The 25,518-nt window shown below is 40.8% G+C and overlaps 1 protein-coding gene across 2 annotated transcripts in view; it reads right to left on the bottom strand.

The window, feature by feature from the left end:
* Window positions 1–726: 726 nt before the first annotated feature.
* The window catches only part of ca16b (carbonic anhydrase XVI b), a 106,300-nt gene continuing 81,508 nt past the window's right edge, over window positions 727–25,518 (bottom strand). Inside the window, exons 9-30 of one of the 2 annotated variants that reach the window (XM_046075676.1) lie at window positions 21,881–22,065; window positions 21,705–21,752; window positions 18,406–18,514; window positions 18,239–18,288; window positions 17,392–18,136; window positions 16,370–16,508; window positions 13,507–13,598; window positions 11,688–11,779; window positions 10,125–10,221; window positions 9,926–10,008; window positions 9,384–9,518; window positions 9,129–9,263; window positions 8,227–8,399; window positions 7,958–8,093; window positions 6,970–7,116; window positions 6,438–6,531; window positions 5,836–5,912; window positions 5,521–5,649; window positions 5,147–5,293; window positions 4,866–5,008; window positions 3,762–3,897; window positions 727–3,172 (exon numbers count right to left, since the gene is read on the bottom strand). In XM_046075676.1, the coding sequence (XP_045931632.1) occupies window positions 3,026–3,172; window positions 3,762–3,897; window positions 4,866–5,008; window positions 5,147–5,293; window positions 5,521–5,649; window positions 5,836–5,912; window positions 6,438–6,531; window positions 6,970–7,116; window positions 7,958–8,093; window positions 8,227–8,399; window positions 9,129–9,263; window positions 9,384–9,518; window positions 9,926–10,008; window positions 10,125–10,221; window positions 11,688–11,779; window positions 13,507–13,598; window positions 16,370–16,508; window positions 17,392–18,136; window positions 18,239–18,288; window positions 18,406–18,514; window positions 21,705–21,752; window positions 21,881–22,065 (3,239 nt within the window). In that variant the 3' untranslated portion in view covers window positions 727–3,025. The remainder of the gene's footprint in view (window positions 3,173–3,761; window positions 3,898–4,865; window positions 5,009–5,146; window positions 5,294–5,520; window positions 5,650–5,835; window positions 5,913–6,437; window positions 6,532–6,969; window positions 7,117–7,957; window positions 8,094–8,226; window positions 8,400–9,128; window positions 9,264–9,383; window positions 9,519–9,925; window positions 10,009–10,124; window positions 10,222–11,687; window positions 11,780–13,506; window positions 13,599–16,369; window positions 16,509–17,391; window positions 18,137–18,238; window positions 18,289–18,405; window positions 18,515–21,704; window positions 21,753–21,880; window positions 22,066–25,518) is intronic. The other variant, XM_046075677.1, reaches the window with a different exon arrangement.

Here is a 25,518-nt window from a genome sequence, read left to right as displayed (position 1 = left end):
CAGTAGTTTCATGTGATACAAGGTTGCTGGGAACCCAAACTCAAACTTTATTTAATGTATAGAAATACAGTTTTACCTATTAAATAACACTAGTACACTATAATATGGTATATGACAGCATCATAGAAGTATATGGCTATGATACTATCATATAAACATGTTATATGATGATGGACAAAACCATTGTATTATTTTCTAAACAGACTTAACTACCAACCTGGCTGAAATGCACTGAGGCTAACATACTGGATCCTTGTCCGGAAAATCTAGTTTAAATATCAGCATGGACCTCAGAGGGGCAGATGTGACTGTGGGGATTTGGATAATACATTTCCCACGAAAGTACAATCTGTCACAGGGCCACTATACAAACCAAATATTTGTATGAAAATATAAACTTTTATGATCACAAAGACAAAGACATTTGTTTTTGAAGTAAATGTGCGCAGCCACAACATTCTTGTTTTCAATTAGTGTGGAAATATCAGACAGAATGGATGCCCGCTGGCATTCATTCAAAAGAAGAAAGAAGAGTTGCTGTAAGGAAAAGTTTCGTTGCAGCTAAGTGATCAGCAATCTGGACTTGTCTCCAAATGTTGGAGAGTTTTCACTGAATTTAACAAACTCCCCTTATGTCAGAGAAGTGGGCGTTCACAGAAAAAAGTAACAAGAAGAAAATAGTACATCATAGAATGTGAGGATACACATAAATCAAACAAGAGAGAGGGATGTTCAGGCTTTAAAAGGGCTTATAATTAATAGCCACAAAATAGTTCAGAGACAGAATATCAGCCCAAATAAAATACATTTTACAGTCTGAAATTTCAATCTTATTGTGAGGAAAACTTAATGAACTCGGATTATCTACTGTAATCCTGAGGCTCGAACAGAAACATGCTGAACTCTCGTTCAATTCGCACCTCTGAGACTGATAATCTGTACTGCAAGATTTAATTCTGATTTTAATTTTAAATTCTAGTTGATTAAATAGATCAAGATAAAACCACTTACATGTTGCAAACTGGAACCACATCTTTGGTTACAAATAAAGCATCACTTCCCAGAAAGAAACTACAGTGCCTATAGAAAGTATTCACCTCCTTTTTATTTATTTACAACTTTTAAAAAAATCACAGTGGATGTAATTAGGATTTTTTTCAACACTGATCAAAAGAAAAAAACCCTCTTCATTGTAAAAGTGAAAACAAAAGCCTAAAAAAAAAAAAAATCAAACAAGTGATTGCACGTTTTCATCCCTTTACTATGAGACTGAAATCATCACTGAAAAAACAAAAAAGAATAATCCAAACAAATCTGTGACAGGTTTACTGGTACTAATTAGGGGAAGCATATAAGAAACACTTTGAAGGCACAGGATATCCATAATACGATTACAGAAAATGAAAGAGGCACAGCTTTAAAATCTGCCTGGAGATGGTCATCCTTAAAAAACTGAGTGTGTTGAGAAGAAGGGCAAGAGGGCACTAGTGAGACCACAAAGAGGCCATGGGAGCTTTGAAGAATCAGCAGGGTGTCATGGCTGAGATAGGAGGCATTGCCCTGGAGTTTAATCAGTCACCGCTGTATGTAAAAGTGGCAAAGAACAAGCGTCTGGTGGTTTTATGACAGTAAATGCTTTGTGGAGTGGAAGCCAAACACCACACATCTGCAGGAACACACCCTTGATGCTTCCCTGTAAGGCTTGTGAGGATGGAGAGTAAAATGAATGCAGTAAAATATAAAGACATCCTGGAGGATGGGAGCGAACTGAAAGATGATTTCTTTTTCATCAGACCGATGACAAAATATAAAATATATAACCACAGCTATACATGAAGGTCTTTAGCAGAACAATTATTATTAAACTAGACGTTATCAATTGCAACCGTGTCCAGATGTACAAAGCCATCCACACAGACTCTCTGTAAATGCTGCCAAAGGTGTTTTTAATTAATATCAACCTGGAAAAATTTTTTTGTAATTAATTTAGATGACTTTGTAGACATTTGTTTTCACTTTAACATTAAAAGTACTTTATTCTGTTGCTCAATGTCAAGAATCAATCATTAGTACATCCACTGTGATTTAATGTTGTCAAACAATAAAACAAAGTTTGTGTAGGGGTGAATACTTTTTGTAGCCACTGTACTGTTTCAATACGGATACCCTTTACAAGTGTTAACAGCTTCGACGGTTGAGGTTAGAAAAGCTGGAAAGTATGATGAAAGAAAATTGAGCGTTGTAGATTATTCATGACAAGCTACAGAATACTTTAAAAAACAAACAAAATCTACACCAAGGCCAGTGGACAATGGGCAAAAATACTTAAAAAAAGAAAACATTGGCTGGCTATTAAGGATATAATATATATATATATATATTACAAAACAATTATAACAATATAAATCCCTGTAAAAAGCAATAAATGTTCACATTAGATGTTGTAACACACTTCAACAAAACAAGCCACATTATACAAGACAGCAGTGAGATATTTGGACAATATATGAATAATAGGCAGGTAATAGTCTCTTAACATGTGATAAAGAGCTTCGCCCCTGTGGAGCCGAGCCTCAAAACAGTTTGATCAAGGTGACAAAAGTGACGTAATGCATGCTGGGCTACGTTGTGAAGTGACGTTTTGTTTTGAGACATTATCGGGTAGTGGATCGCCGTAACTCATCCTGGTTCTTCACGCTTCAGGTTCGTCTCAATGCGGTCCAAATATCCCAGTTGTGTCGTGATGCCAGGATTTAACTGGGAAACGTTTTTCACTCACTGGATTTAGGCAGTAACACTGATAGTATAGTGCAAACTGGACAGAGCTGCTTTTTCCTCACGTCAACTTAAACAGGTGCAAACGCTCAGCAGGATAACATTTAAGACAAGAAATAAAGGACAAAAACATAAATATCAAAAAACCTTTATCAGTATAAAAAGTAATAAGGTTATTCATTTAATCAATAGTCTGGCAAAAAAGGCCTCAGAAAAGTTCTTTACAAATTAAGTGCCTGGAAGAATGTCCTCAGACGAGCGACTCCATGCTCTCTGCAGGGTCCGACTCGTCTGCAACCACCATCACCCCATTAGTGTCCATGTGCATGGGGCTCAGACCACACTCTCTGTTACTGACCAGGCTGAGCATGGCTTTGTAAAGGTACTGGTACTGCTCCTGTGCACATAAACACAAACACACGACATTACAGATCACATCCTTTCGCATGCTACAAAACTATGGAAAATCACAACATTACATTAAAAGCTGCAATAATCAGTGTTTTTGATATAAACATTGAATCAAATGACTGAAGGGGTTGCTTGTAGTGATGATCCTAACATAATTAACACCCAACTCTGCAGCTCTCTGGAGCTTTTTAGACTATTTTAGCTCATTGGCTCCACATAATTACTGTATGGTTATGGCTGAACAAGTCTCATTGACCTCCATTAGACAACTGTTTCCAGCTAAAAAGCTTGGACAAACCTCTACCTGTTTGTCTGCCTGGCAGGTAGTGTACGGGACATCTCTGAGAACAAAGCTGCCTGTTGCTGCTGGAAACCATAAAGATGCAGGCCAGAAAACCTGAACACAAATTAGCTGAAAGATGCTAAAACACCATACAGCTGAGGGGAAGTGGTTGATACTAAATAAATAAAAACATTCATGAGCGCAGCTTTAATTTCATCTTTAATTGTTCCCAGTTGTTAAAATGCTAATCTTGAATCCCTCCTGTTTTTATTTTACATTAAAGTGAACTTACAATATCAGTGAAGACTCCCGGCCTCATGAGATTGATCATCTTGGCCACCTGATAGATGTCGACGACTCCCTCATTCTCCAGCTGCTGGGACAGTGTGGTGAGGGCACAGAGCATGCCTGCTGACACTGCCCCATACCTGTGTGGAAATGTTCAGAATCAGCTCTGCGGGACGACTATCTGTCTAAACTGTCTTCCTGTTTTAAGTGTTCATAAAAAACAACATCCACTAAGTGCTTCAAAAATGACAATATGTAGGGCTGTTTCTAGTTTTGGAGTTTGGATCTCATTATGACCTTAACAAATTGCTGACTTTGAAGTTATCAAGTTATATACATGCAAGCAACCACTTCCATACAGATCCTTGTTGTTTGCAATTAGCATCTCATCATATTAGCATCTAGTGTAAATGGGTAGGGAGACAGAGTGGCCTCTTATTAAGTCTGTGACAACTTCAGACACCAGCTTTAAGTAAATGAGGGATGAAGTGTGATTGATCGTCTGGACCTTCAGTGGTTCAGACTATCCAATTAGCGGATGTTTTCGCTAAAGGCAGCTGAGGTGCAAAGGTCTGTAGGAAAGACGTCAGCTGGGAACGACCATGGAAGTTGCTATGGTTGCCTGGTTACTAAGGGACTTTGGAGAGTTGTTTCTGTTTATCTTAGTAGCTGCCTGTAGATTCTCAGTGCTGGCATACAACGAAGGACTTTCAAACCCCATGCCATGGAGAGCTCTCCACTTTTACAGTAGTGGCTTATTTTCCATCCTACTAGTGCAAACACTACAGTTTAACAAGAACAAATCAAAGGTAGTTAAACATCTCAGGATTATTTTGCCACTTCTCAACCTTTTAAATACCGATCCAGATGCAACCAATAAGCAGGACCAACAACATGCAATAAAAATGTTAATTATCATATTTATCTACTGAGTCCTGGACTGGTTTATCTCCAATTTGAAACCCCTGCATAAAACCTCCTGTACACAGGATAAGCGGTTGACGATGGATGGATGGATGGATGGATAAAACCTGTTGGTGTGTGTTTGCCCTTACAAGTAGGTTTTCTCTGTGTTGACAACATACAGTGGAGGTAAACACAAACGTACTCATCGTGCACGATGGTGGGGCCATCTCGAGTCATGGCCTCCTCCTTGATGACACTGATAAGCTCAAAGGCGCTGCTGAGAGGAGCATCAGGGTTGGGCCATTTAGGGCACTGAAAATGTCTCACTTCCAGAACATAGTCATCCTGTCACAAACACACACACACACACACACACACACACACACACACACACACGAGAGGAGTGTCACTCCAGGCAATGAACGTACACATCGTAGCAATCAACACTATATAGTATGTGTAACGAAGCAGAGCTCCAGGTACCTGCGTAGCCTCAAGGATGAAGTCGTGGATGATTATCTGCTCCTCATTGGAGAGGCACAGTCTGTCTTTACTGATGAGCGTGACGGTGAAGGCTATACAGTTCATGGCCTCTTCCCGACTCGGCCAGTAAACAAATTCATCCTCAGCCTGCAGAGAAACAACGACGGGTCAAACAAACAAGTCAGACAAGGTATACTGCAGGTGCCTTTATTTATCTTTATTTACCACTATCTCTTTGTTTAATAGATTTAGCTGTCATTATGCTTTCTGTCTCTATGTAGAGTAGATTACAGATTTGCCCTAAATTAGATAGCACAAATCTGAAAGGACAAACAGTGAAAAATGACCAGAAAAAAACTTTCTGAGTTACTTACCAGGCCCTGGTTGTCTGGCAACATGACAATAATTTGAGCGTTATGGTCCCAAATCATCCTCCAGAAGTCTGTAGTTGTGTGGGGTAAAGGATGCTGAGTAATGATGAACTCATTACTCCTGAAGTAACCCTGAGGTGACAAGAGGTGAGCTAGTTAGGCTCTCTAAAGCCCAGACCGTTCACACTGATGGATGATTGTGAAAGCTGACAGACTACTGATCATTTTCTAAGGAACTGTCATCAGGAACTGTCAGACGTGTCAATAACATTGTTCAAAAAACACAGTGGCTATCACAGCCAGACTTTCACACTGTACCATTATGTAGGATGCATTAATGTAATCTGTTCCCTTCATTCCAGGCAGAGTGGTGAGTCCGACCCTTGCTCGCTCCGCTGTGGAGAGGCAGAGAGATGGAAGAAAAAAAAAAAAAAACTTTAATACAAAAGGCCTCTATAATATCACACTGGCGGATAATGCACACATTCATTACCAGTCCTTGCTGTTGCCATAGCAACATGTACCTCCTTCTCCCGTCAGGGAGCAGAGAACGCATAGAAAGATTAACTTATAGGATTATGGAAATATATTCTAATTTTGGAATACGAATCGTCTTTAATAATTTACTGAATGAAAAATAGGAAAATGTAGAATATTACATTAGGACTCTAATTTCCATCTATTTCAAAAAGGAAGGACACAGAACAGGTTTTATTTGTAGGAAATACTTTTAATAGTATACAAATATAATTTTATCCTTTAAATTTAAAAATTTACACAGACATCCACCCTTATAACTTCCTACGCAAACCCACTATTAACCAGCCCTCTAACGGCTTCACATGTTCGACATGACCTTGGTTCTCCAAAACCTCAGTTCCATTGCAAGTGTGCTGTGGTAAAACAGATAAGATACTCACAGGGAACCACTGAGGAATTGCGGTTCTTCTCCTTGTTGCTGTCTTTGTGGGCACTGAAGCACTCCACAAAGCGCGCGTTGCACTGAGTCAGAAGCTGGTGAGAGAGGGGGGCAAAGACCAGAAGATCAGAAAATCTTTTTTAGTCACTGAGAGAGTCACTGTAAATTAAAATCAAACATGAAAAATAAGATATAACGTTGTTTAACACCCAAGATTAACAGCAAGTCTTTCACATTAATGATGTGATGGTGAAGCTCAAGAGGAAGTGACATTATGTGCAAGCAATTAGTTTCTCTCTCCTGATGTTGAAAGAGGAGCTCGATGAAACATTCATCAAGCTTTGCATAAGGCAGCAGGGGTGACAGACACGACTTTATTACAGCCAACATCAGAGACGCTCTCTATCTATTCCCGTCTGGAACTGGAAAGCCACAGAGCACATTGCTAACAAGCTTCTGATCCAAAGACCGCCTTCAGGTTGTGGTACCACTGCAGACGGCTGACAGCTCGTCTAACCGAAAGGTTTACTCACCCTGAACTGCTTCTCCAGCTGTGTGCGGCCTGTCGAGTTGGGCGTGAGGATGCTGTTGACATAACTGTGCAGCTGCCAGGCGGGCACCTCTGTCTCTCTGCTCAGGATGTCCTCCATCAGAGCGTCGTGGATGAAAACATACTGCTCCTGAGGGGAGAAAGAGGGTTTTGAGACCCAAACGGTTCCACAGTATATATAGAAAAATGATTATGAAATAAATAATGTCATTAAACATAAAAATAAACAATATAACCCTGTGAAATACCTACACGCAAATCTACTTAGATACTTTCCAACCTGCCTGCAATACACACTGTTACTGTGAGTAGAAGCCTGATAAAATTTGTTTAATAATGTTATTAGTAGGATTATTATTATTATTATTTTGTCTTTATTTGTATAATTTTGAACACTCTGGGCCTCCATATGAGGGACCCAGGAAAGGAGACAGTAAAGTGAGATTAGTAGCAAGACACCCAGAGCATCAGGCTAAACATTTACATTGTTTTTATTGATGCAGCTACTCCAATTAGCAATAAAGATGCAATCAAAGTACTTTACATCATTTTTATATGATTTATTGGAATGCCAAGAATAAACAAGCAATTGGAAAATTAAGTCGGAAGGCTTTCTGAAACGTAATAAGAGGCAAAACCTAAACAGAGCCAGAAAACACAGTTACCGGAGGTTGTCTAGACAGACCTGATAGTGAGGGTAGAGGGAATTTAAATGCACATGAGGTTAGAAGGACACGGAAAAGGACCACAGACTCAAATACATGACTGCGGTCAGGTCTTATATACGTTCATCTGTGTTGTGGTCAGTGAATAACAGTTTGTACTGTGTGTTGAAAAGTGTGACCTTTACCGTACCTGAGCTTAGAGCATCAAACTGAATAGCTTTCATAACTCCCTATCAACTTTAATCATAGATGACCTTTTTAATTTAAGAGAAGGAATCCAATTTTCACAACATAAGGGTGTCTTACCTCGGTCTGAACTAGGTAGTTGCGTTGTGTGCGGATATGCTTGAGAAAATCCAGGACGCTGACTGTGCTTTTGTCCTTGATCTGTTGAAGCATGCTGTCAATGACAATGTACGTTCCTGTGCGCCCAACCCCTGCACTGTGGAGTACAACACAAAGCAATATGAGCATGATGGCAGGCCCATAGAGGGAGCTGTTAACCAAGTCAGCACATGTTAGAAGCTCAAAAGTAACATTCATTTAGCCCAGGAGCTCGCTAATGAGTACTGTACCTGCAGTGCACCAGGACAGGGCCCATGTCGGCAGTGCGAGCCGCTGATGAGCGGTTGATGAAGGTGAGGACAGGGAGGGTGTACTCTGGCACTCCCATGTCAGGCCACTGAGTGTAGTGATACTGGACCACGACGCGCTCATTTAGCTTCCCTTTTGGGTTCCCCTTCTGACCCTAGAACATGAGAGCAGACGGGTGACCCTGGTGAGAACACAATGTAGACTCTTCATTTATCATCCACAGAGGAAATTATCACGGGCCGGCTGCGTCATCAGCTGCTTCAAGTAGGGAATAAGTTCCAACAGAAGTGTTAACGAAGTAGAGATTTGATGCAACAATGAATTAAAAGGGGCCGCACCATTCAAACTTATTCTAACATGTGTAACAGTAAATATGTCGCTACAGCTGAACAGCTGAAAAAAAACTAGCTTGTAAATATGCGACTTGTTTACATTTAAGAGTAAAAGCAATGATATGGAATATGGTCAACACAGCTGACCTGACACTTGCTCAAAATACTGGCTCATAACAATGTACAGTGGCAAAATTTTAATTATAATTATTTATTTACTTTTAATTACAAAATGTCATACCTCTAACTCTGAACAATATGTTTCTCCATGTATGCATATATAAATAAAACAAAGCCATACCTGCAAAGAATTAGCAGCTAGGTTTAACATAACGCTTGGCCCCTAAAACTGTTTTTGGAAGTTATGCTACAGTGTGTGATGCTACAGGAACTTCCTGTTTACTTAGTTGATTGCTTTTGATTGGTATTACTGATGATTCCTAGCAATTCATTTACCAAGTACTAAAGTTTTTACTAGCTAAGACATTCCTTAAATTCTAATGGTGCAACCCAATTTAGAAAATCGCTAGTTAAGTCTGACTCTTAATTACCCGTTTAACTTTAGTGTTCCTTATAAGGAAACGCCGCAGTGTGTAGCAGGCGTGCACTTTGGTGCTTTTCAGCGTCACCACAATGTTCCCATACTGCTCGCTGTTCTCTGTCGGCCAGTACTGGTCACATTTCCTCTGAAGGACACAAACAGACAGAATGCTGTGAATGAATGCTGTGCCATGTCTGAAAAACGGTCATCATAAGCGATATTGGTTGATATTTTCATGTCTTGTGAATGATTAAAGTGAACCTACTCTTCCTTTCTCCACCAGGTTGGTGATCATGACGATGATTCCAGTGTTCTGTTCCCAAACCATCCTCCAAAAGTCCTCAAATGTAGACTTGAGAGGACCCTGAGCAGCTATATAAGCTCTGGGACGGTTGTAGCCCTGAAACAGGAGAGCGGTGGAATATTTTTACTACTAAGAGGCAATTGATATTGTATAAATGACCCCACAACCCCCTGATATAGCTTACTAGTTTTATTGACAGAAGACATAGATAGGTCATGAAATCCACTCCTTCAGCTCACAGAAATTATAAATATGTATACATTAATCAATATCTCATAAAACAGATACAAATTTTTTATTTTATTGTTGTTTGTCTGTTTTACAATTTTGATAATTCAATTTATGTTTCAAATAAAGATGTCATCGTGCCATTTAGCAGTGTGAACACTTCTTTTAAGTAATTGTTTCATTCAAGACAGGACCATGCAGCACACACAAACCTCCCACACCCAAAACACAAACGGGACCTGCGTAAAAATGTCAAGTGGTTGGTAAAAACTCACATCCACATAGTTGGCATTGATGTAATCCGAATGTTTGGCATCCTTCCCCGCCAGAGCTCGTAATTTCACCCTGCTGTGGTCATCTAGGGAAAGCATTGACATATTTGCGTGAATTATTAAAAGGATGAAAACATGTTATAAAAACATTATTGGATTTCGTAGCGGCAGACATCATAATCAGATTTTACAGCTGACTCACAGGCCACAATGTTGATGTATCTGTTTTTGTGCTTGTTGTCAGGATGATTGGAATGTTCTGCTGTGATTTTCAGATCTGCTGTGGAGCGCTGGACCTCCTGAAGAGAGACAAAATAGACAAAGATTGATTTTATTAAACAAGAAGAGAAGATATAAAGGAACTACCTCCTCTAAGGAAGTTATATTTACTTAAACTGTTACAGTGATTTTATATAAAAAATTTTATATAAAATAAAGAGCTCAGGATAAACTGCAAAGCAGAACCTCCAGCAGTGATTCAGTGTCTTGGTCAAGGACACTTCAGCAGAGCAGATGCTTTACTGCCACTGGGGCTTGAACTCAGGCCTCCAGCAGGACATCCTTTGTCTCTTATTCTTCACTACACCACACCACACCGCAGTGAACCTGCCCCCGCCCCTAAAACACAACAACGATTTCTAACACAGCTTCATTGTGGCACATTTGAAAATTATGCGCACAAGCTTCACATCAAATGACCCCAATTAGGAAGGAATCCTCTAGGGGTGAAACTTTTGCCTCGTTTCCTAACCTGGTTACATAGAGAATGTGTTCCCATCCACTCAACCAGCAGACAGACCTTCTCTAATTAACCTCCGTCTCTCTTGATCTTTCTCTCCATCTTTCTCCCAACCATCTGCTCAAAATTAGCAACCCTGCACACAAACGCACACATAGAATCATCTCTAACCACGGTTCAGACCCAGGCCCATTTGCAGACATCATGCGCACAATAGAGGGATAGATGAACTTTGCTGAGTAGACCATCAGTACTTGACTCCGGAAAAAAAAGACAAATGTACTTATGTATTCTCCAGTTTTGGGGTGCTTTCACACCTAACCTGTTTGTGCAGCTCAAACTCTTGTGCATTTGCCTGTCTGGATTGGTTTGTTTAGGCTGGTGTGAAAGCTTTAATTGGATTTTAGATTATTCAAAACCTCAATTACTAATGATAAATCCATCTGCTGGTGGGGAACTGTTAAGAAAGCAATCTTATAAGAGATCCATATATGTAGTCAAACTATGTATTTTCAAACTTAGCCAATAAAAAGTGAGCGAAATGCATGAAATGTAGCAACCACACAGTAACTGATCCCCTTGTAGTACGGCAGTAAAAAGCATCTCTTTGTCCTGTTTCTACCCGTTCATTACCATTTATGACAATGCTCATTATCAATTATTTATTTATGAGCATAAATCAATACATGAGGCTGCAAGACTTGCTGTCTGTGACCGAACTTTGATTTTCCCGCTTGAGTCCATGTAGTGCTAATGATGCACGACAACAGTCGCCAAAACTGTAATCAATGAGTCACCTGTCAGTCCACAACACTCCATGTTTCCTCCTCTTGATCAGTGTGTAATAAGTCATTGTGAACATGAAGGAAAGCAACAATGGATCTTTTTTTCCCCACTATGTACTGACCAACTCAACTCAACTCCAATGTAAAAACAGAATTTATTATATGTATATGCTGCCAAGTTATATATAAAGTTAACAATGCTTCAAAACAAATCCTCACTTTAGTGATGTTAAATGTCTACCTCAAACTCCTCAGAGAAACCCTGCAGGTTGTTCTTGTAGAGCTCCATGATGTGTTTAACAAAGTGCTTGACGGGGATGGCCTCCATATCATCTGCAGGAGAAACACAGAACAGTTAGCCAAATGCCCATTATTCTGTGTGTGTGTGGTCCATAATGCATTATTAGGGTTTGTTTCTCATCACCATGTATTCTGAGAATTTGTGCACGTGTGAGTGTGTTGTCAGTGCACACAAGGAAACAAATGCAATGCTGTTTTAGCAAACAAACCTCTATCACAAATGTCTACATTTGGAATATTGAGCATTTATACGTGGGGGAGCATCTGTCTCATCTGAGCCAAATCAGCTCCAAATCACACAAGAGGGATCTTGGATAAGGGCTGGTCACCATCACACTGGGACAATAGTGCAGGGGACCCAGCTGCCATCGCTGCTGATAGTGGCCAATGTCTTAACTAATGCAACCTTGCAGCTGAGGCCGCTCAGGCTCTTACTTGCCTCAGTGGTTAGAGCGTAAAGGAGAAGTCTGGTTTGTTAATCTGTTCATTTATCAAAATGTCTCCCCCTCCCCTGTATTAATGTCAAGAGACTTCTTATCAGTCTAATCAGTTCATCAGAGTGGTTCTGGGTGAAATGTGGCTTTAGGAGCTAGATATTTAAATGAAGTAGGGCTGATTGGGCCAATTTATTTCTAACCCTAACCCTCTTGACAGGTAATAAAACTGTACAGAGGTATGTTCACATGTTTAACTGCATGTCCCACAGTACTATCTGCTATATAAATACATGGGAATATCTCATTCTGTCATTTTCCAGACATGATCATCAAGTAATAATAAGTATTAGGTAATGCAAATTCTGAGCCCATAAAGTCAACGTTTTATGAATTTCATTGTGTAGCACATATTCAACTCAAATCCATGGTCAGTCAGAATATATGTGCTGTGAGAACATTGCCACAGTTGCTAAGAGAGTATAAGAAAGAAAGAAAGAAAGAAAAAGGACAAGCAATAAAGGCTTAATGAATGTGGAGTCAATAACGGCATCAACTGTGCTCTTTAACTACAATATCACAGCCTTGAAATGTCCCTGAGCTTAAAGCGACTGTAAGTAAAGTCTGATATCGACTAGCTGCCACTGCGCTGCCACTGTCTGGGACATTAAAGGCTACAAAAAGACATTCTGACAACTCCTACAGAGGTGCTCTCAGAGTCATTTCACATGTAAATGAACAGAAACTGTGCAAATGCAGAGATCACTTAATAGAGAAACCCATTTGAGAACAATTAATGGTGGCTTATAGCTGTAGATATACAATATTTAAAGTCAGTCAATATTGCTTTGTCATTTCTGTGATTTTTTTGGTACTCACCGGTAGTTTCCATCTTAAAACCATACTTTTCTTTAGGTTAAATTATATATTTTTGTCCACCCACAGTCCTGTCAAATGAACTCAAGTACCCCTTCCTCCACAAAACCATTTCATTTATTTCACCATTTATCCATTACTTTAAGTTAACTATTCAAACTGTTTATCCATTACTTAAAACTTACCTTGCTTACTAATTAGCTTTCACACACTCTGTTCTGGTGTTACAGCTGACTTAATATGAGGATTTATTTTTATTCCATTTGTAATTTCTATTTTTTTCCCTTGAGCTACTCCACAATCTCTCCACATATGCCAAACTAACTGCATACTCCCTGTGTACCACATAACACAAGAACCCATGGTTGGGGATCACTCATCTCAACAACCAAAGCAACAAAGTGAATCCTGATTATACATTATCTAATATAATTAGGAAATATGTGTTACCTGGTATAGGGATGACTGGTATACTCTCATTGGCCACCACCCGTGGAGAGCTGCTCTCCTCCACATAGAAGTGAGCTGTCTGGAAAAATCTCCTACAGGGACACAGAGAAAAGTACAGTGGGATGCCACAGTAAAGTCTATTAGGGAGTCGTTATCTCATTGTTCTCAGATCCGGTCTGTCAACATCAGCATCTAAAAGCTGAATAGAATGACACAAGGACGGCAGAAACTGCTAATGAAAACCCCCGAGTAGCTGAGACACAGCTGATCACGCACAGATAGAGTCGCTGGCGGTGAGCGGCTCCTGAAAAGGCAGTCTGAGCTGACTACAGGGAACAGCTAAACAACTCATAGTGACACACTGCGCATCACCAAATTTAGCTCTTTACACAAACCGAAGACAACTAATCCAAACACAGACTCCCTCTCCAGGGCAATACACACACAACATTCAAGAGGTCCCACTCCACTTTGAGGACAACAAAAGCAACTTAAAGGTGCATTTTTCTGGGGAAAATGTTTGTGACTGCTGCCACAGCTGCTGCCCGGTGCACAGATGTTCATATGAAAACTTGTATTGACAAAGTTGTGATATTCATTACTTATCCATAAGTAATTCCTGTTGTTTATAAAAAGACAACATTGTTGTGCCCAGTGTTAGACAATCCTGCTCAAAATTTACACAGGTCCAAACTTCATGGACTGAAAAACTGAAAATCTTGCTAATAGGCTGAAGGCAGCTGTGATCTTTAGAGAAAATCTCAATGATTTCCAGGGATATTACAGCTTTGTAAAAAAAGATGAATTGTACAGTTTTTCAAGACATCCTTCCCTGCACTGAGAAATCAATTTTTTTTACATGATAAATAGTAAGTTATTTAAATAAAAGAAATAATAAAAAATAATAATATATATAATAATAAAGTTCCTTACTTTTTAGAAAGCTCCTGAAGAACAGAGAGACTGTCTCTAAGTGAGGAATCTCTAAGGTCCTAAACACCTTGCACATCCTCTGCAGCCTCCACTCCCTCCTTGCACACACAATGTATACTAATGAATGCATATAAAAGACCTATGTTTCATCCCAGTACCACCATTTCCCAGGTTTAATCCTACCTGTACTTGATGCAGAGGAGGGAGCAGAGGCTTGTCATGCTTTGAGAGAGATGGAACAAAAATAAAAAGGCTGCACTAGATTTAAAAGATATAGAAAGAGAGAGAGCGAGAGAGAAAGCGAGAAAGAGAGAGAGAGAGAGGAGGTTGAAAAACAAAAAGGGAGGAGAACTCCCCCCTGGCTTGCATCACAGCCTCCCAATCTAATGGCTCCCTGTGGGTGCAGCTGTGGTGCAGTTAACTAGCCAACATAGTTGACACCTCCTACCTGATTCTCTCCCATGGTCTCAGAAGAATAGTTTGCTTTGGGGGAATGGATACTGGGATGAAATAGGCTTTCTGAATGGATGTCAGTTGTAAAGAAAAAACAGATGGAGGTATCCCATTTCACACCGGAATCAGCAGCACAGAGTCACTAACATGAAATGAGAATTTTTTCCCTGAACATCTGTGAGCTTCCAACAAGCACCTCCAGCCTCAGAGACTTCCAGATGTGTACTGTAACGCCAGCAATTAATTGCATTGTAGACAGACTCATAACATAAGATTAACTACCAAAAAAATTTTTAAAGAATACAAAAAATAAGAAAACTGTATTAAACTTCAAAAGATGGTCCGTTGGGGCCATCACATCACATATTTTTAAATAAACACTTATAAATCACATGAATTGTTTTGCTAATGACCAAAACATCTGTGAGCACTGGTTTTAATAGCTGCACTGTCACCAAGAGAGACTACGCAGAGCATGAAGATTAAGAGAGTGTGAATGGGTTGATTTCATCTTTCGTCATGGTCCATTCCCCAGGGGAAGCAGGCATTGTCTGTGAACTGTCAGAGTTGTCACAACAACAGCTGTGATGGCCATTTCTAATCTCAAAGCTGCCCCAGCTCTTCTCCTCAAATACCTCAACTCCCAGTTATTCATCAACTGACTGAATCTGCTACAGTCATATTGTTTTCAGATGTCTGCTTTTTGAACACCTCTATGGAGCTGATAACCAGGATGTTATTTATACCGCGCGCTCCTATATTATCTGACGCCACAGAATGCCACAGTAAGGTGTTGTTGGCCGATAAACATTTGCTATAGCGATCTCACACTTAAAAAATGTCTTCTAGAAAAAAAATCAATAATAATGCATCTAACACATTTCAAAGAAAACTCAACAAATAAACAAAAATGCTACCCAGCTAGAAACAGACTGTAAATATGCATGGGACCAGATGAGGAAATGGCCCATAGTGCTATTTGTAACTCATTAACCATCCCACATGTGCCAGTGGCCTGGCCAGTGTAATTACTGGGGCTCCAATAGCATGCTTGGAAAATGGCCCAGCAGATGAAGACACAGCTGGGACCCCTACTGGCACTGCAGGGCCTTCAGGTCTCCTGCCCCTCACCCAGGTGGGAGATGGGCCTGATGTACGACATGGCAGGCAAGAGAGCAGTCTTATTACCAGGCTGTTTGGAATTGCATATATGCGCTTAACACACAACGGGTCTGAATGTGGAGCAGACTGACTGGAAAATCCAGACATGCATGTATGCAGGTCTGGATTTAACCCAAAATGTGAGTGTGAAAAAATGTTTGGATGGGGTCAGTGTGGGTGAGGGGCAGGTTGGTTTCATACACCCTTATCAAGATGAGGAATTTCGGTATGTGCCAGCACTTGACGTAATGTAATTTTCCTGTTTATGAGCAGTAAAATGTCCCGCCTGGAATGAGGTTAGGTATACTGAACTCACCTCCAGTAGACCATCACAATCAGCAGCATTATGAGGCAGAGTAGAGTGAGAGCAGACACCACCACCAAGGGGACAATCCACACCATCCTGCCCATCCCCGGGTGGGGGGTTCGGGTCATGTTGGGCAAGATGGTCCTGTCTGGAACATAAAACATGCACATGAATACGTGCCTAAAAATATTCGACACCATCTCATTTGCCAACTTTAAAGTGAGTTTTATGAAATTATCGCACGCTTCAAATGACTCTGATGGCCAAAGTGTTTGTGGATAAAATGAGACAATCTTGGTGAAAATTGGTGCACTCTGTGTGGCTTTCAACCTTTTATTCTGTGCCTCAAGGTCAGATCCAAGAAGGGTGTATTAGCATCCGGTGCTGTCTTTTGATGCTACCACTAGGAGTCGCCAAAGTCAGAAATTTTCCACTTCTACAGAGGGGCATTAAACCTTCACCATTTCACATGAATCTAATGAAAAATCTTTCATCAATTTATTCTGTTCTGTTCACAAAACAGAATTCCAAACCAGCTTTGGTTGGGCCAAACGTATTGCATGAAATCTGCCTGGTAGCTTTCAATCACTGTTCAAGACACTTATTCTATTTCTAACATTGTGAAAGTAAAAAATATGGCCCACAAAAAAAATGAAACAAATCTTCAAAAACGCTCTCCCTTCAAGTAAACTCAAAGGAATTCCTCCAGGCAGAACCCCTCTGGCAGACGGCTTACTTCTGCCTCCAGGCCTCTGTGTTGTAGTGACACAAAAGCCTGGAGCTTTGTCTTTGACTGAGATGATAACCAGTGCTGTTACACTCTTAAATCAAGTTATTTGTTATGCTAAATTGGGCTCCATAACTGTTACAGAATTCTGCTTCGGAAAGAAGTCTTGCCTTGTATGATAGTGGGCAACAAAAGAACAAGCTGCGACTGAGAATTCAAAAGGGATGTTTCTGCTTGGGAAGGATGTTGAGAGACACAAAACAGTATTGTGTCATATCTGTGCGGAAGAGAGTGTTCTGCTCACCGGTGTGGACAGAGAAAGGCCAGAGACTCTTTCCATCACTACTAATCTTTGGAGACAGCGTGGAGCTCTCGGGGATCTGCATCTCTGCGCTGTCATTACGAGGCTCTTGAGTGGCCACTGCATTTACATCTGTGGGTTTCTGCACGTTGACCAACTGGTCATCACCAGTGCTCGCAGGTACTGTGCTGCCTTTGTCTGTAGGCCTTCCATCTCCTTTCTCTTTGGCTGTGGATGCGGGGGTGGGGATTAAAGGCTCTTTGGCCACAGTGCCGTTCGCTATCTTTTCCTCATTATCAGGTGCAGTCTTGCTCTTTCTCTTCTTCTCTTCCTCTCCCTCCTCCTGCTCTCCTTCTCTTTCCCCCTCCTCCTCCTCGTCCTCCTCGCCGTCACGTGCAGCCTGGCCCTCCTCAGACGGGGCGTCTGCGTCGGAGCCCTGGGGCGCTCCCTGCTCAGTGCTGGACTTCGCAGGCGGGACGGATGGACGGGTGGGGTTCCGCGTGGCTTGGGGTGCCTGCGTGGGCCAAATAGAGCTGGGCAAAGAAGAGATGACCCCTCCGCCTACACCCAAGCCTGCCAGCAAGGTGCTCGTCACCACTGATGCCACTGTGGCCTGGTTGCCACTGGAGGAGGGGCCCATGCCTGTTGCCATGGAGACAATGGAGAAGTGGATGCCAGAGGATGTCCAAGTGGAGGAACCCGAGCTGATTGGAGCCATGTCGGCCGAGGACGCTGGGGATATTGTGGGCTGAGGGAGACAGTCAGAGAAAAAGTGCTTATCCAACAGAACCACGTGAATGGCACTAACACACAAAAAGAAATGTGCACTGCCATCTTCTGGTCAACTCACCATCCCAGTCTTCACTATACGGGACCCTTCAAATATTCTTGTTGTATTCGCTGAAAAGTAAAGAGCAAGCAAGCATTTAAAAATCCATTTCATGTGTCTGACATGCCAGGAAACTGTTCTTTAAAAATACATAGTGACTCATAGGCTGGAGGGTTTTGACCCGGTACCTCTGAACAGCAGTGTTTGACTGAAATCACTGCGCAGGTCATGCTGACATACTGCCTGCACTCTGAACAGGTACAGGACATCAGGGGACACATTAGTGATGACTGCTTTCTGCAAGAGAAAAAAAAAATGCACAAACGGACACACTGAGAACAACATGCAAAAGCATTTTAAGTAATGCTTCAATATGTAGCTCAAAATACATTTAAAACTGTAAATGCTGTTCATTCATGTTGCCTAAAATGAAAACATTCTATGCTAAGGCGCTGTTCTATCAACAGTCTATGACTCACAAGTTCTATGCCATTTAAAACCTTGTGTCTGGGCTCAGTTAATTGTGTTGTGCAGCTTGCAGATGGCTTTACTTATATTAAAATGGCCTTCTGAACGGATGGGTGTTTGCCTCTGGTGCTGGAGAGCTAGTATTTCTCTAAAATAATTCAGATAAAGGTGTCCTGAGATAGAAAGTGAAAATTGAAATGGAAATGAAGTGGGCAAAATAAGACCGGCTGAGAGCAGACAGAGAGGTGCAGAGAATACTGTCAGCAAAAGCGACTGATCGACTGCATTAATGGAGTGCACAGAGCAGCTCACTGACACAGTCAGCCATTTGCAGTAGATGACTAATCTTAACAGAACAGAGATATCACATGAAAACAACAACAAAGCGTTAATTCATATTAATCCATTGTTTGTAAAACAGTCAGTCTAATATTTGTTTAGACAGCAAGTCTCCCCACAAACAAGTCTCACCAGTCCACTTCGTCGTTCAGCTTGAAAGGCAACAAAGTTCAAATATAGATTTTAAGAAATGACTCTACTTCATATTTGACATCTAAGCTTTTCAATCAAGTTATACCACAGCATATAGAGAATGCTCTACCCTCTTGTGTCTCGTGTCAAGACCAGAGAATACAAAAAAAAATGAGGACTAGACTGTAGACATATGACGGCTCAGCCAGAGGACCTCAGAGAGCAGTTTGGCTGATTGGAAGTTAAAAGGTCAGTAAATGTAGCTGGATGATGCTGAAGGCAGCTGGTAACCAGCACAGAGAGACTGAAATAGAGGTGAGATGGTTTCTATGTTTAATATCAGACAGAACTGTTGTGGCAGCTTTCTGAACAAGCTGCCAGAGAGACATGGACTTCTGAGGGGCGCGGGAGTTAAATGAGCTACAGTAATCTAAAGGAGAGGAAATAGATGCTCATTTATCTTCAGCTGAGGACAGCTTTAGTTTATTTAATTTGTGAGGCAGTTCCTGACTGCAGGAAGCCTGATTGCATACTTCAACTTGCTTGTCCATTGTCTCTAAGCTTCAGTAACTCGTTTGTAAGTTAAAGATTCCCCTCCAGGCAGGTTTTAAGACACAAAGATAAACTGCATGGAATAATAATTTGCATCTGATATGTTTTTTTTCCACAAAACAGTTGAACTACCTAGGTAAACAATTCTTAAAATTACATCTCCTCCTCCTCCTCCTCCTTCTCTCTCTCTCTCTCTCTCTCTCTCTCTCTCTCTCTCTCTCTCTCTCAGAATGAGTGAGTATTGTTTCTTTCAAAAGGCCCACTCTCAGTATTTGTGCCCTGGAGAAGCCCGCCAAAACTGGTTACAATGTCACAAAATCTTCTTGTAGAATATGAATTAAAAAAACTCTGCACATACATCAGTACGCAAAACACATTCTTGGGTGGAGGAGATGAGCAAAGGTTTACACCATTCTCCTCGGATCCCACTCCCTCTGTGCAGTTGCTCAAATCAACCAGTAGAAATTGCTGGTGCAGCAACAACGCATGATCCCTCACCAGCTTCCCACTCACGACAATGACAACTGTGTTTACTGGAACGTATGGCCAAGCTGGAGGTAGAACGGCCACCAACTGATCCTAGGTCTCTGAACTGGTGGGTAACTGTTTTGCCCCTGAACTGTGCATCTCTTTAAAGCCCACTGGCCCCCTCTACTGTTATATCTAAAGAGGCAGTCACGCAGACTGTAAAGGCAGCTGGGGGCCAGTGGGCTTTAAAGAGATGCACATCTGGGTGTTGGGATCCCACAACTGGAAGGATTTTTTTACCAGGGAAAAGAATATATAGCGTGAAGGAGAAGAGCCCTGTAGGTGTAACCTCCTGCAGGAGGAGGATATATTTCTGTAGAGACAGTGAGTGTTCTGTTGGAGAGACAGTGAGAACTGAAGTGGTAACTTAATGCTTAAAGCACACAAGCAGAACTGTATGATCACTGGTGTCAAAAACTTCACTGAGATCTAAAGGACTACATTTGCACAGTTGCCTGCATTGGTTACTCAAAGAAGACAGTTTGTGTTCAAAGAGCTGCCTCCACTAACTGAAAACAGACAGTTGGGAACCGAAAGCCAGTTCCAAATAACAACCACATCCAAAAAGCCAAGAACCGGGTACCTGTTAAAAATGTTTTAATTTCGGTTCTGCTTATCGGTTCCTAAACATGATAACCCTTAGCACTGCAAAAAAAAGGCAAGATATCTGCAAGGACGTGACTATCAGGCTTTGAAATGGCAAATGACAAAGCAAAGTGCAATGCATGCGGAAAGCTAATTAGCTGTAAGTCAGGCTGCACATCAAATCTGACCAAAAATGTAAGGCAGCATGCCGTCAACCTGAAAGAGTGTTCAGTGTTTGATGTCTCACGGATACTAAGCTGCGACACACCGTTCTCTTTGGCAAAGAGGAAGATGAGTAAAGAGAAAAAAGGGCAGTGTCAAATACCACAGCATCCACAAGAAAATGTATGTACTGCCTGTGGATCATACATTTTTATTGTATGTATTTATTTTGTGAATGTTCAGTTCAAAAGACTGTGGATTTAATTATTTTGATGAAACAATAAAGGTCAAAGTAAACACTTAAGAGTAAAGCTAGTTTTGCCATCTAAACATTTGACCTGTTTTTTTTTTAACCATATTGGAATTGAAACTGTGAATAATCATTGAGAACTGGAATCTATAAAATTCAAATGATACAAACAGGTTGGATTATTTCAAATTGTTAAAAAAAGCATTTTATAAACCTTATATTGGTTTATAATGCTTTTATCTGAATTACGTTTTGCGGCATGAGTCTGAATATAGTGACCTGCACCATAGAGTAAAAAAAAAGGAAAATAGAAGATGATGGAAAATGCTTGCATTTGTCAACACATCACATATATATATCTGTTAGACTTGTCAGTGTGTGTGACAGTCCTACGTGTCTCAGACAGGTGAGTGTCTGGGCCCTCATATCAACCAACATCGTTCATCAAAACCTGTCACCTCCTGTACACACTGTCACTGATGCAGTCACCCTCTGATCCTGCCAGACACATCTCAGGCTCTGCAAACCAATCAGAGCTGTTCAAAGCACATCCATCTTGAAAAATAGAAAGACATTTAGACAAAAATGTAGGCGGTTCTGGCAAACTGCTTTGGTCTGGTGTGAGCAGTTGTGATAATGACGCTCACCATGCTTTGGTCCCCAGTCTTAGCGAAGGTCTTTTCATCAGCCACATCACGTTTCACCCAGCTGTAGGAGACCATGTAGCTGGTGATTGGCGGGTGGTAGACGGTCAGAGGGCGTTCCCAGCTCACCATCAATGCAGTCTGGTTCAGCGGCCAGATCTTCATGCTCACTGGGGCACTGCTGCACACTGAAAGAGCAGCAAGAAAAGTGGAGTAAGATAAAGAAGCAGTAGTTATTTTGCTTTTCACGCTAAGGAAAATAAAATAAAATTGTGTCACACCGTCTGAATGTAGCTGGGTGAACATGAAAGGCTATGGCTGGGAGGACTGCTTGACCACATGTATTTGTGTCCATTTATGTGTATGGGCAGAATGCAGGCTGCCTTTTAACAAGCCTATTATTACTGTCTGCTGCTGAGTTGACTGAAAGCCATTTCCGCTTGAGAAACCTCAAAGGTGCAAGATAATACAGTAACTCAATAACAAAAACACTCCCGGTGGGTGGACTGGAGTCAGGCATAACCTCGAGGTGTCAGTGTACATTGTCAATCCGGACACTTGTGTCTTTTTCATGCCACAACACTGCAGGTGATTCCATGAAGAATACAGGCTGGGTGTAGTGATAAATGTGTGGTGAACAATTAATACTGCAACTTCCTGCCCATACGTAATTTGCAAGTTCCTGTCTGTGCAGCATTAAACAGGATGTATGAGGAGGAGGATTAAACAAAACCCTGTAGGTCTGCCTCAAGGTGGCAGTGTAGGCTGCAGCATGGATATTTCCACATGAATCTGTCAGTATGAGTAAGGGACAAGCTGGACATGCTTCTCAGCACATGAGGGCAACAGCAATCAGGAACCAGTGTAGACTGATTATATGCACAGAGGGTTTCTGTCAAATTGAAATAGTCACCACAGTTTTTTCCATTTACACAGTGAAGCTGTGGTGCAAATTATGCACCATGATATGTGAAAAGGAGACAGGGTGAGAGGAAATCAGTCAGAGGGGAAAAGGGGGAGAAAAAAAAAACAATACCGAGAATATGCTGGGGTGTTGATGAGGTGTGACAGGTGCGAAATGCATTATAACCCGTCAGATGTTCTTTGTCAACTTCAGTAGCTCAACAACAGCCGTTTAATAACAGCTGAAGACATCATCGTGATTTTACTGCCTGCATCATTACCATCATGACAGTCATCATCCTTTTGATCACCAATGCTGGCTAGAAATGCACAGTAGTACTACTAAAATCAACAGCGGGTGAAGATCAACAAGATACATGTCTTATCAACACCTCTAGTGCACCTTGCAATAAAATAAAGAGTTGGGATTCTTACTTGTATTTTTGCTAATTCATGCTATTTCATCAATTTTGGGGCAATTTTTCTTACATGTGGTGCACTGAGCAAACATGACGTCAAATGTAATTGATCTAAGGCCCAAATCCTTAAATATAAAGGCAGATTGGCAGCAAAATGATTTAGTGTTCCAGGTTAGGTTAATTGAAAAACAAAATATTCCCTAAGAGAGAGAATACTCCCTAATGTCTCATCACTGGCTATATTGCTTAACATGTTATTGACTAACATGCTATTGATGTATTGACCCCCCAAATAAGGCTGATATAGGTTTCACCTCAGTCTGCAATACCACTCAGAGTAAACCATGAATCTTTCTCCTGGCAGCTTCTACCATAAAGCGGATGAATTGACTGTTGTCAACAAACAGCAGTTCGACTGCCTTTCTCCTCTCAAGGCTGTACAATACGTCAATAAGAGGCTGCGTGTAGATGACCGACATTCACTGAAAACACAAAGAAAGAAATATAGCCAACTTTAACATAAATAATTGGTATTTTCTGAACTTTGAAGGAAAGTTAAGTTCTAAGTTCATGTCATCTGGCTAAATACCAACACGGTCACTACACTGCGTATTTCTTTGATACAGTCTATATGCATGACTCTTGCTACAGGTACCACCACAGTCTTCACACTGACTACCATTATAATATTAGATTATGTTGTTGTTTTGATTAATCGATTAGTTGACTGAAAGAAAATGAATTGGTTAGTAGTTCAATGCCTGATATACATATAAAATAAAATTGTACATTATGCAATTGTTTAATACAATGAAAAAAAAAATTAAAGTTAGTTGCAACCTTATGGACAATATCAACATTAACAAACCAAATTCAAAATAGAGGTACACTAAATCTAATCTCCATGTGAGAAAAAGGCTTGCATGCACAGGGTGCCGGAGCTTGTTTTCGCACAGAATATAATATAATATTGTATATCTGCATGTATGCAGATATACAATATTAGAGCAAACACAATAATTACTGCCCTCTGTATCTTGTTATTATAACTACACTAACAATAAATCTGGGCCAAACAAACTAATCTGCAACCTGCACTTTGCATCAGAAAGGTTAGCTCTTCATCACTAATGGCCAGACAACATTCGTGGCTGTAAAAGTCACAGTGATGGAACAGTCAGTCAAGGTGTGGCCTTGGCTCGCACAACATTTTATAAGCAAAAGTCATCATTTACTGTGTGCAGATAACACACACACACACACACACCCTTGACAGATGTCACCCCTGAAGAGATGACTGACACTTTATACTTCCTGCAACTCTCATTAAGTATGGATTCTTACATTTTAACACAGTGAAATAGAAATGAGAAAGAGACACAAAGATAAAAAAGGGAGAAAAAAGGAAGCTGGAAAAAAAAGGAGACACTGGTCCACATTCATTCTGCCCACTGACATGCCACAAAAGCAATTTCACAACTTAATTTGTATGGGTCTATTTTAGCTGTGCCACATATTAATGATGATTGCTGATCGGCCCTGTTAGAGTGCTCCAACTTCATCACAAGCATTCCCAATCAATTCTCCCCGCCAGACACCAACAACACCACTTTATGGCGCAGCAGCCTTTCTCATTAGTCTCCATAGTTCCTGTACTGTTCTGTTAAAGCAAGCACTGCAAGATGCACACATGAAAGACGAAGACGAATAAAAATACTCTAATCAAGCCCTGCATGAGGTCTGCACTTTGTGTTAATATGTTCTTTGATATAAGAGTGAGTTGTAACAATGAGAGAATGACATGCACTATTCTGACAGGACAAGCTTTGTCCAAAATCTCCTGAAATTCCTATTATTACCTATTAATAGCCCCTATGAATGGTACTCAATTCTTAGTAGCTAGGGGAGCTTCCTGAATTTGGATCAAAAATACTATCAAAAATCTCATTAATAATTTTCACTGTAGACCAGAAAGAAAATAGTGCTGAAAAACTGAGCAGTCTTTGTGAAAAAAATAAATAAATATAGGATCCATGAGGACCCCTGGTAATACAAGCCCCATACAATTATGACTTGTAGCATATTTTAGGACTCACAGGTCCTGTGATAATACATATTACAAAGAACATGTTGTTTTTGACACATTCTACATTAGTTTGGAGGCATCATTAGACACTATTTGCTATAACAGTCTGGCCACCTCAGCATGAGGGTCAATTGCCGATTGCCCATACGCTAACCCCCTTGTGCAATCATAGTTCGGCATGGCCGGCCCATCAAACTTACTCCACACGCTATAGCGAGGAGTATTGGACTCTA

Source organism: Micropterus dolomieu, linkage group LG18 (genome assembly GCF_021292245.1).
Source record: "Micropterus dolomieu isolate WLL.071019.BEF.003 ecotype Adirondacks linkage group LG18, ASM2129224v1, whole genome shotgun sequence".
NCBI lineage: Eukaryota > Metazoa > Chordata > Actinopteri > Centrarchiformes > Centrarchidae > Micropterus > Micropterus dolomieu.
Note: the sequence above shows the minus strand (reverse complement) of the source record. Positions and strands in the feature narration are given on the sequence as shown.